The sequence below is a fragment of the Rhinichthys klamathensis genome, unplaced genomic scaffold, assembly GCF_029890125.1.
Source record: "Rhinichthys klamathensis goyatoka isolate OS25496 unplaced genomic scaffold, OSU_Roscu_1.1 h1tg000174l_1, whole genome shotgun sequence".
NCBI classification, from domain to species: domain Eukaryota; kingdom Metazoa; phylum Chordata; class Actinopteri; order Cypriniformes; family Leuciscidae; genus Rhinichthys; species Rhinichthys klamathensis.
The window spans coordinates 254,460-267,968 of record NW_026606704.1 but is presented as its reverse complement, the minus strand read 5'-3'; the positions used below and the strand labels follow the sequence as shown (position 1 = coordinate 267,968).

General features: G+C 44.3%; 1 protein-coding gene across 1 annotated transcript in view; it reads left to right on the top strand.

Annotated features, from left to right (window-relative positions):
* The window catches only part of gclc (glutamate-cysteine ligase, catalytic subunit), a 62,891-nt gene that overhangs the window by 9,517 nt on the left and 39,865 nt on the right, over positions 1-13,509 (top strand). The window contains exon 4 of the mRNA XM_056260151.1: positions 10,774-10,887. Within this exon, the coding sequence (XP_056116126.1) occupies positions 10,774-10,887 (114 nt within the window). The remainder of the gene's footprint in view (positions 1-10,773; positions 10,888-13,509) is intronic.

Genomic DNA, 13,509 nt, shown 5'->3' with positions numbered 1-13,509 from the left:
CACACACACACGTTCCCCAGGTACACACACACACAAACACACGTTCCCCAGGTACACACACGTTCCCCAGGTACACACACGTTCCCCAGGCAAACACACGTTCCCCAGGCACACACACACACACACGTTCCTCAGGCAAACACACGTTCCCCAGGTACACACACACACGTTCCCCAGGTACACACACACACACACACACGTTCCTCAGGCAAACACACGTTCCCCAGGTACACACACGTTCCCCAGGTACACACACGTTCCCCAGGTACACACACACACACACGTTCCTCAGGCAAACACACACACACGTTCCTCAGGCACACACACACACACACACACGTTCCTCAGGCACACACACACACACACGTTCCTCAGGCACACACACACACACGTTCCTCAGGCACACACACACACACACACACGTTCCTCAGGCACACACACACACACACACACGTTCCTCAGGCACACACACACACACACGTTCCTCAGGCACACACACATACACGTTCCTCAGGCACACACACACACACACACACGTTCCTCAGGCACACACACACACACACACACGTTCCTCAGGCACACACACACACACGTTCCTCAGGCACACACACACACACACACACGTTCCTCAGGCACACACACACACACACGTTCCTCAGGCACACACACACACACGTTCCTCAGGCACACACACACACACACACACGTTCCTCAGGCACACACACACACACACACACGTTCCTCAGGCACACACACACACGTTCCCCAGGTACACACACACATACACGTTCCTCAGGCACACACACACACGTTCCCCAGGTACACACACACATACACGTTCCTCAGGTACACACAAACACGTTCCTCAGGTACACACACACAGACACACACACACACACACACACACACACACACACACACACACACGTTCCTCAGGCAAACACACGTTCCCCAGGTACACACACACACACACACGTTCCCCAGGTACACACACGTTCCCCAGGTACACACATGTTCCCCAGGTACACACACGTTCCCCAGGTACACACACGTTCCCCAGGTACACACACGTTCCTCAGGTACACACACACACGTTCCTCAGGCACACACACGTTCCTCAGGTACACACACACACGTTCCTCAGGTACACACACACACGTTCCTCAGGTACACACACACACGTTCCCCAGGTACACAAACGTTACACACGTTCCCCAGGTACACACACACACTTTCCCCAGGTACACACACGCACGTTCCCCAGGTACACACACACACGCACGTTCCCCAGGTACACACACACACACACGTTCCCCAGGTACACACACACACACACGTTCCCCAGGTACACACACACACACACACACACACGTTCCCCAGGTACACACACACACACGTTCCCCAGGTACACACACACACACGTTCCCCAGGTACACACACACACACGTTCCCCAGGTACACACACACACACGTTCCCCAGGTACACACACACACGTTCCCCAGGTACACACACACACGTTCCCCAGGTACACACACACACACGTTCCCCAGGTACACACACACACGTTCCCCAGGTACACACACACACACGTTCCCCAGGTACACACACACACGTTCCCCAGGTACACACACACACGTTCCCCAGGTACACACACACACGTTCCCCAGGTACACACACACACACACGTTCCCCAGGTGTACACACACACGTTCCCCAGGTACACACACACACACGTTCCCCAGGTACACACACACACACACACACACACACACGTTCCCCAGGTACACACACACACACACACGTTCCCCAGGTACACACACACACACACACACACACACACACACACGTTCCCCAGGTACACACACACACACGTTCCCCAGGTACACACACACACACGTTCCCCAGGTACACACACACACACGTTCCCCAGGTACACACACACACACGTTCCCCAGGTACACACACACACACACGTTCCCCAGGTACACACACACACACACACGTTCCCCAGGTACACACACACACACACACGTTCCCCAGGTACACACACACACACACACACACACACACACACGTTCCCCAGGTACACACACACACACACACACACACACGTTCCCCAGGTACACACACACACACACGTTCCCCAGGTACACACACACACACGTTCCCCAGGTACACACACACGTTCCCCAGGTACACACACACACGTTCCCCAGGTACACACACACGTTCCCCAGGTACACACACACACACGTTCCCCAGGTACACACACACACGTTCCCCAGGTACACACACACACGTTCCCCAGGTACACACACACACGTTCCCCAGGTACACACACACACACGTTCCCCAGGTACACACACACGTTCCCCAGGTACACACACACACACACACACGTTCCCCAGGTACACACACACACACACACACACACGTTCCCCAGGCACACACACACACGTTCCCCAGGTACACACACACACACGTTCCCCAGGTACACACACACGTTCCCCAGGTACACACACACACACACACACGTTCCCCAGGTACACACACACGTTCCCCAGGTACACACACACACACACACACGTTCCCCAGGCACACACACACACGTTCCCCAGGTACACACACACACACACACGTTCCCCAGGTACACACACACACACGTTCCCCAGGTACACACACACACACACACACACACACACACACACACACACACACACACACACGTTCCCCAGGTACACACACACACGTTCCTCAGGCACACACACACACACACACACACGTTCCCCAGGTACACACACACGTTCCTCAGGCACACACACACGTTCCTCAGGCACACACACGTTCCCCAGGTACACACACACACACACACACGTTCCCCAGGCACACACAGACGTTCCTCAGGCACACACACACGTTCCTCAGGTACACACACGTTCCCCAGGCACACACACACACGTTCCCCAGGTACACACACGTTCCCCAGGCACACACACACACGTTCCCCAGGCACACACACACACGTTCCCCAGGCACACACACACACGTTCCCCAGGTACACACACACACGTTCCTCAGGCACACACACACACACACACACGTTCCCCAGGTACACACACACGTTCCTCAGGCACACACACACGTTCCTCAGGCACACACACATTTCTCAGGTACACACACACACACGTTCCCCAGGGACACACACGTTCCCCAGGCACACACACACACGTTCCCCAGGCAGTGTTGTCACGATACTAGAATTTCTAACTTCGATACGATACCTTGAAAAATATCGATATTCGATACCATTTTCGATACCACAGAGAAAAAAATTGCCACAATATTAAGGGGGTATTTTTGGTATTTAAAGCTAAATATAACAAGTCTAGAACATGACAATGAGGTATATTTTACATGAACAAAAATGTCCCGAGTTCTATTTGTTAATATTTTTTAATTGGACCAGAGCTTACATGATCTGTTGTATTTTTATTACCTACTGTTATCAAAGATTAAAATATACTGGAACAAAAAAGCACTTAACAGTATCAAATTGGAGGATAGAGTGTCAGTAATGTATAATAATAAGATTAAACATTCAATTTTCAGTTAAAGGCATGTCATTATTGAATTCAGAGATGCCATTGTCTAGCTGGTTAGTTTAATTAATATCTGTGTAATCAAATTGATGATAATCGCTAATGAAGGAAAATTGCAGAATTAAATAATAATTTTTGAATAAAGTTAAATAGGCACCAGTTAATTTAAATTTGACCACAGTTACAATATTTACTTGTCTAAGATTCCTCAGTCAGATTATGTTAACTTTAAGAAAACGGTGAAAATACTAGACAACACAGACTCATATCAACAACAATACTAGGCCATCTTGGTTAATGTTTCAGAAAAGTTCAAATGTGAAGAGTTACAGTGTTTCTTTTAGGATGTTTTTAGCAGTGGGGACAGGTCTGTCCAAGCAACACACACCCCTGATGCTGAGCATATGCTGCTAAATGCTACCCCTGGAGCCTGTTCCTTAAGTCTGTTTTCACCTATAAAATAATTTTAAAAAATGAGTGACGTGAGGGATTATTGATAGTCAAACAATCTTTTGGGTGCCCGCAGCCCGCTCACAGTGTGAAGCGCGTGTCCGCGTATTCTCCGACATGCCCGCTCGCGGTGTTCTTTATCAATCAACCAAAGCCGGTCGCGGGGGCGCCACCCTCGCAATCTTTCCATTCACTTCACTTTTGCTATTTAACCAGAGCGAATGAGACGAGTGCGTCACGTGTGGTGTTTGTCAACGCGCCTTTGGAGAGAAGTGAAAGTGACCGCTCGGCTAGTATCGATACTTCGGGAAATTAGTATTGGTACCGTTCAGATATTTCAGTATCGATATTTATCGAAATATCGATATTTTTGACAACACTACCAGGCACACACACACATGTTCCCCAGGCACACACACACACGTTCCCCAGGCACACACACACACACGTTCCCCAGGCACACACACACGTTCCCCAGGCACACACACACACGTTCCCCAGGCACACATACACACGTTCCCCAGGCACACACACACACGTTCCCCAGGCACACACACACACACGTTCCCCAGGCACACACACACATGTTCCCCAGGCACACACACACACGTTCCCCAGGCACACACACACACACGTTCCCCAGGCACACACACACATGTTCCCCAGGCACACACACACACGTTCCCCAGGCACACACACACACACGTTCCCCAGGCACACACACACACACGTTCCCCAGGCACACACACACACACGTTCCCCAGGCACACACACACACACGTTCCCCAGGCACACACACACATGTTCCCCAGGCACACACACACACGTTCCCCAGGCACACACACACACACGTTCCCCAGGCACACACACACATGTTCCCCAGGCACACACACACACGTTCCCCAGGCACACATACACACGTTCCCCAGGCACACACACACACGTTCCCCAGGCACACACACACACACGTTCCCCAGGCACACACACACACGTTCCCCAGGCACACACACACACGTTCCCCAGGCACACACACACACACGTTCCCCAGGCACACACACACACACGTTCCCCAGGCACACACACACACGTTCCCCAGGCACACACACACACACGTTCCCCAGGCACACACACACACACGTTCCCCAGGCACACACACACACACGTTCCCCAGGCACACACACACACACGTTCCCCAGGCACACACACACACGTTCCCCAGGCACACACACACACACGTTCCCCAGGCACACACACACGTTCCCCAGGCACACACACACACACGTTCCCCAGGCACACACACACACACGTTCCCCAGGCACACACACACACACGTTCCCCAGGCACACACACACACGTTCCCCAGGCACACACACACACGTTCCCCAGGCACACACACACACGTTCCCCAGGCACACACACACACGTTCCCCAGGCACACACACACACACACGTTCCCCAGGCACACACACACACGTTCCCCAGGCACACACACACACACACACACACACGTTCCCCAGGTACACACACACACACACACGTTCCCCAGGCAAGATTAAAAACGAGTCAGAAGAGTCGCACGCCTTGATCAAATACATCAGGTTATCTTGTGTTTAAATCTCCCAGCATCAGCTGTAACATGCAGCCTATGAACAGTGGAGGGAAACTAATACTGGCTTTTGGGTGATCGATTAATAATCATTTATGCCCTTTGAAAATCAATTTTGAACCACATTTAAAAAAAAGATTAATCGAAAAATCCATTTTTTGGACCAGCGCTAGTATATATGTATACATGTAGACACTGCTTTTCAAAAAGTTTGGGATCGATAAAACTGCAAAACAAACGGTAATTTTGTAAAATATTATTACAATTTAAAATCTTTTTTTTTTATATATTTCTTGTGATATCGAAGCAGCATCATTACTCCAGTCTTCAGAGAAATCACTCTAATATGCTGAGATTTGATGCTCAAGAAACTTTTATGATTATCAATGTTGAAAACTGTTGTTATGATTAATAGAAAGTTTAATGAACATCATTTATTTGAAGTAGAATCTTTTGTAACATTATAAATGTCTTTACTGTCACTTTTGATCAATTTAATGCATCATTGCTGAATTAAAGTATTAATTTCTTTTTAAAAATTCTCACTGACCCCAAACTGTTGAACGGTAGTGTATAATGTCACAAAAGCTTTCTATTACAGATAAATGCTGTTCTTAAACTTACTATTCATCAACAATTAATGTTTTTTTAAGCAGCAAATCATCATATTAGAATTTATTTATTTTTCTAACATTTAAACTTAGATCACATTATTAGATAACCCTTTGACTTTATTAATACACATAAATTACAGCTTAATTATTTTTTATATTTTTTGTGTGCATGTACCTTTTTTTGTCACTGGTGTTACCTTACTACTTTGGCAATATTAAAGGTTTTTATTAAATATTATTAAAAAATATTTTCTTTTCAGCATAAAATAATAATAATGCAAGTATGCAAAAAATAAGGAGATTGTTTTATTTATTTTAATCAGGTTTTTTAAAAGTGTGCTTGAATGATGTTACTTTGTGTATTTGCTAAGGATGAAAATATTTCAAAACCAGTTAAAATCAAGTAACGATGCAATCCTTTAAATCTTAAATTGAGTGTAGCAGAATTCAATGGATGTAAAATGTTTATTATGTAATTTTATTTAATGTGACAAAAAAAAAGACAGTAACACCAGTGACACAATTAATAAAAAATAACATAGATAAGACCAAAGATCATTATTCTTCAACTTTAATTAAGTAGATGAGAGTAAATTGTTACATTTGGCATACAACCTAAACGAATAGCTTTGAATAAAGTTTACGTATAAATGGGAGTTACTGGTGTTACTGGTGTTACTGGTGTTACTGGTGTTACTGGTGTTACTGGTGTTACTGGTGTTACCAATAAGAAAGGCGACAGTAAGACAAGTGACCATTTTAATGAAAAATGTATTGTACAAAATGGCTGCTGCAAGGTATCAAACCACATGTTGTTAATCATGGTATACTAACTAACTTAAGCAGTTTAATCCATTTATATTCTACATTTTTACAGTTCCCTAACAATAAAGTAGGTCATACCAGTGAGTTCAAGTAAAAGCTTCATATGAAATCATGATATAAATGAGAAAATGTCTGATAACTGATATTTTTCTTTAACGGTAACACCAGTGACACAACTCCAGGGGTCCACTACTCTCTTTATACATTTTATAATACTTTACATAATATATTTGATAGTTATGTATACATTATTGTATTTTAAATGGTGGAAAACCCTGTTATTGACATAAAAATAAAGCATCTGTGGTGCTTAGAATACTATATAATTAATTAAAGATCAACTATTGCCACATTGATGGCTCAAGAAGTTGTAATTGTTCAAATAACATATTGTTTTATTTTAAAATGTAAAGAAATTGTAACCCTAAAGTGTTTTTAAGTGTAATATTTCTTTAAAGACTAGGGACAGAAAAATGAATGACCCAGTAATGATGCTTAATCCGCTTTAATCACAGGAATAAATTACACTTTACTATATATATTCACATAGAAAAGTTCTTTTAAATCATAATAATATTTCACAATATTACTGTTTTTTGTTTGTTTGTTTGGAATGAAATAAATGCAGCCTTGGTGAGCAGAAGAGTTATTTTAAAGAGATTATAAATCGTACCGATCCCAAACTTTTGAACGGCAGTGTGTTAATGGCTCTTGCGACAGAAGAATAGAAATGATGAAACATTTGCTTTCGAGCTAAACTCAGTTTGAATGAGTTGGGTGTGCCTCATCTGTGTGGATAACATCCGCCCTTTGACCCCACAGGCTTTATTAACCCTGATAAAAGATGCAGGCTTATATTTGCCTTTCCATGCTTTTAAAGCAACACTAAGTAAGATTTTTTACCTTAAAATAATGTTACCAAAATCGTTTCAGTGGTTCATCAAGTCGTAACAGGGTGAAAGGCACTTCTGCCTCCGCTTTGTGGCCCTATATCTGCTATAACCACACTATGCAGCCCTATATCTGCTATAACCACACTATGCAGCCCTATATCTGCTATAACCACACTATGCAGCCCTATATCTGCTATAACCACACTATGCAGCCCTAATATCTGCTATAACCAAACTATGCAGCCCTATATCTGCTATAACCACGCTATGCAGCCCTATATCTGCTATAACCACACTATGCAGCCCTATATCTGCTATAACCACACTATGCAGCCCTATATCTGCTATGCAGCCCTAATATCTGCTATAACCACACTATGCAGCCCTATATCTGCTATAACCACACTATGCAGCCCTATATCTGCTATGCAGCCGTATATCTGCTATAACCACGCTATGCAGCCGTATATCTGCTATAACCACGCTATGCAGCCGTATATCTGCTATAACCACGCTATGCAGCCCTATATCTGCTATAACCACGCTATGCAGCCCTATATCTGCTATAACCACGCTATGCAGCCCTATATCTGCTATAACCACGCTATGCAGCCGTATATCTGCTATAACCACGCTATGCAGCCGTATATCTGCTATAACCACGCTATGCAGCCCTATATCTGCTATAACCACGCTATGCAGCCCTATATCTGCTATAACCACGCTATGCAGCCGTATATCTGCTATAACCACACTATGCAGCCCTATATCTGCTATGCAGCCCTAATATCTGCTATAACCACACTATGCAGCCCTATATCTGCTATAACCACACTATGCAGCCCTATATCTGCTATGCAGCCGTATATCTGCTATAACCACGCTATGCAGCCCTATATCTGCTATAACCACGCTATGCAGCCCTATATCTGCTATAACCACGCTATGCAGCCCTATATCTGCTATAACCACACTATGCAGCCCTATATCTGCTATAACCACACTATGCAGCCCTATATCTGCTATGCAGCCCTAATATCTGCTATAACCACACTATGCAGCCCTATATCTGCTATAACCACACTATGCAGCCCTATATCTGCTATGCAGCCGTATATCTGCTATAACCACGCTATGCAGCCGTATATCTGCTATAACCACGCTATGCAGCCGTATATCTGCTATAACCACGCTATGCAGCCCTATATCTGCTATAACCACGCTATGCAGCCCTATATCTGCTATAACCACGCCATGCAGCCCTATATCTGCTATGCAGCCCTATATCTGCTATAACCACGCTATGCAGCCCTATATCTGCTATAACCACGCCATGCAGCCCTATATCTGCTATAACCACGCTATGCAGCCCTATATCTGCTATAACCACGCTATGCAGCCCTATATCTGCTATAACCACGCTATGCAGCCCTATATCTGCTATAACCACGCCATGCAGCCCTATATCTGCTATAACCACGCCATGCAGCCCTATATCTGCTATAACCACGCTATGCAGCCCTATATCTGCTATAACCACGCTATGCAGCCCTATATCTGCTATAACCACGCTATGCAGCCCTATATCTGCTATAACCACGCTATGTAAGATTGCCAGATCGGGTCGCGTTTCTGTAGTTCTAATGAGACATAAGAAAACTACAAATTTGACTTGCTTTACGGCAAGCGTTACAATAGTCATTATTTAGTTTTTCTTCGTTTCTGATGTCGCAATACATCATACTTTCATGAAATCATGCAACATACTTTACCTTGTCTGTGGACATCGTTCATTCCAAAGCCGGCGCTGGATAAACAGCGAGCGTGTGTACGACAGTAGGATGCGCTAGGCTAAATTATTTACGACAGCGGTAATGGACAATTACACTTCCAACCTGTAGGGCGAGCGCAGAGGAAAAGTTACTTGGTGTTGCTTAAAGGGGTGCTATAATGCCCTTTTCACAAGATGTAAAATAAGTCTCTGATGTCCCCAGAGTGTGTGTGTGTGTGTGTGTGTGTGAAGTTTTAGCTCAAAATACCACACAGATATTTTTATATCGCATGTTAAAATTGTCCCTTTTTGAGGGTGAGCAAAACGCACCATTTTTGTGTCTGTCCCTTTAAATGCAAATGAGCTGCTGCTCCCTGGAAAGGGGGCGGAGCTTCAAGAACTTGTGTGTGTGTGTGAGGTAATCGGAGCTGCTAACACACACACACACACACACACAAGTTCTTGAAGCTCCGCCCCCTGTGCAGGGAGCAGCAGCTCATTTGCATTTACACACACACTGAACATTTTAAAACTTTTAGCCTTTCATGTTTAAACTGGAGTCAGACAATGATGGAGAGACTAAGAGTGACAACATGTAGAAGCAACAGGACATTTCTGAATGGTTAGTTGATGAATTTATTTATCTGATGTGGAGTTAACTATCTTCTACTCATTGATTAGCATATTTTGTCTTGATAATCTATAAATCGTGTTCAGGGGGCGGGGTTTATGTAAATTTTAGGGTTAGTGATGTCACTAACCCGGGAGGAAGCTCGTGTAGTTCCAGCCGTTTGTTGTAGTCCTTAAAAAGTGATTTATGTAAAAGGAAATATCTCCCTTTACTCTGAACTTTGAGGGTCGTAACTCTGCAGATGTTGTTTATGCTCAAACAGCAACATTACACACTAACTACAGTTAGAAAAGTGAAATCATAATCAACCACCCCTTTAACAAGTGGAGTTGCCATGTACAATGCACATGTGTTGGGTATATATGTGTGTGTGTGTTTTGTAGGTTAGGCTGCCCAGGCTTCACACTGCCAGAACACACACCTACACCTGTGGAAAAAGGAGTGTCGAAATCGCTTTTCTTCCCCGACGAGGCCATCAACACACACCCGAGATTCAGGTGAGCGATTACGTGACCCAGGCCGCTAGCGGCTAACGGCTAGCGTGTTGAGATGAGACATTAGCTGCGTTTACATGGACACTTTCTGCTTCAATCTGAATGAATTCATTCCGACTTAAGAATCTGAACGTAGTGTTTACATGAACGCTAAACATGTGATCGGGTTGATGAGCTTCTGATCGGATTTAATCTTTAGACATGCGCTGATCTTTAGTTTAATCTTTAGTTCCCCGCTGTTGTTTCTAGGGCTCTCACTTTTGTGAATTTTTGAGTCACAAGTGTTCATTGAATCGATTTTCCATCTAAAGACGTTTCCATTTTCAACATCAAATACAGGCAAATCCACGGACACCTAACAGGCATTAGGACGAGCGTAAAATGTCTGTCAAATCACGAGCCAGTCTGGCGTGTCTCTGTGTTTACTCACTGTCTTCGCTGGGGAAGTTCGTGTGAGACAAATCTGCGCGGATTTAGCGCAAATACGCAACTCGTGATCCTCATGATATATTAAATAGTGTATTGCAGAATCTGCTCATTTCTGGCTTACTTGAACACACACGTCACTACCCAACACACAACGGCGCGCTTGATTTTCGAACGTCAAGTGACCGCCCTAGTTGTTGCATACAAACCATCCTCCTTTTCTTTGTTTTACTTGCGCTATTTCTACGTCATCATCGCACACGCGCAGTCCTTTCAGCTTCGGTTTCCCGTCCGATCGAGTGTTTACATGTTCTCTCGATCGGATTACAAAAGAGATAAACCACCCCTTCCAATCTGAACACAATTGTAATCTGATCTGGGCGATTCACTTCTAATGACGTGGTACTTTTTTAATTCCGATAGTGGAATAAATGTCAAATGTCCATGTGAACGCAGCCAGTGTGCGAGGTCATGTGACCCAGGCCGGCACTAACAGCTGTCGGGTTCATGTCCGAAAGAGACGGTGTGAGTTTACGTGTTTGAAGTGTCATCTGATGCAGAACAATGTGAAGCTGTTTGCGCTCCGGGGCATTTCAGGGGGATTATGGGAACCCGGCTCAACAGACAATGATCCTCCACATACCAGCAGCCGAGAGCCTTAGCAGTGCTGTTCATCTGATCTCTCTGAACGCCCAGGGGCCGCTTTCACAGAGCTGTTTTACACCGGTCTATAGTGTTAGACAAGTCTAAAATGTGCTCATAGACTAGTCTAATGCAAGTTAAAATAAAGACTGACTTAATTTAGACCAAAAAAATTAGACACCTTTCCCTCAGGCTAACTCAGGTCTCAGACTCTGTTACCGTGGCAACCAGCAGCAACAAAGACAGACTTTGACTACGGCTTAGATATAGTAGATAGTCAGACTCCAGATAGACATCTAAATCAGACCGTTGCACAAAGCACTTAAGACTCTGACTATCTTAAGGAGGACTGCACTGCAATGCATTCTGGGTAAAATAAGACACTTTTCAAAACAAAAAACATGGCGGATGGAGTGAGCGCATTCAGCCGCTCAGTGCAGTTTACTCCAGAGGGAGATATGTGTGTGTGTTGGAGGAGTGTAACAGTCACAAGGACATTTAACTTGGGAGATTTAGCGGAGAATGTAGTAACAAGAAGAAATGTTTAATTTCTTTCGGCTGTTTGTAGTGTAACTGATTGTTGCTGCTGGTTGCCACGGTAACAGAGTCTTAGACCTGAGTTAGCCTGAGGGAAAGGGGTCTAATTTTTTTGGTCTAAATTAAGTCAGTCTTTATTTTAGTGAAACAGTCTAACTTGCATTAAGTCAAGTCAAATATATTGATATAGCGCTTTTCACAAAACAGATTGTATCAAAGCTGCTTCACAGTATCAATCTAGCATTAGACTAGTCTATGAGCACATTTTAGACTTGTCTAACACTATCCACCTTATTCCTGACAACCTTACTGCGTTTTGAATTATGGGCGGCACTTCCAGTTTGGGGAACTTCCATTCAAAAAGGCTGAAACGAATCATTTCAAATCATAAGGTTGCCCTACAAATAAAGCGGATCCGCCAGTTTGACTGGATGAGCTGTCAATTTTCCTTCATGATTTATTTTCAGACATCATGAGAATAACGTGACATGTGACATGTTATAACAAGAATATCTACGGCAAGAGCTCTTTTCAGTCGCTGCTTTCTTTTCCTCATGATGATTTTTATTTTTTCCTTTGCAATCCGCTGTAAAAGTATGAAAAAGTACAACATATACGGCACATCTGTGGTCTGTTCTCCCGAATTTAATTTACGATAATAATTCACTGGAATGCACGAAGAATCTCTCGTTATTCTCCTCAAATCCTCACGTTTCTTTCCAGGTTTGTTTTCACAGGTAAATGCAATTTATAATCTGTCAAAAATGACGGAAATCACTTTGATATAGTGTCACGTAATGCTGAAGTTAATGAACATTTTTGATTAAGGCTTGTTATACAATAGGTATATTTGCCTACTACAGTGATATTTAACCAAAGACTCGCGCGTTTGGGGCTATTTTTGGTCTGTTGAAAGTACCCGTCCTTGTTGATTCTTTTAAACTTTTAAATTTCATTTTAAAGATACAATATGTAAGTTTTTTCGCCACAAGAGGGCACAGTTTCCAACAATAACAAAGG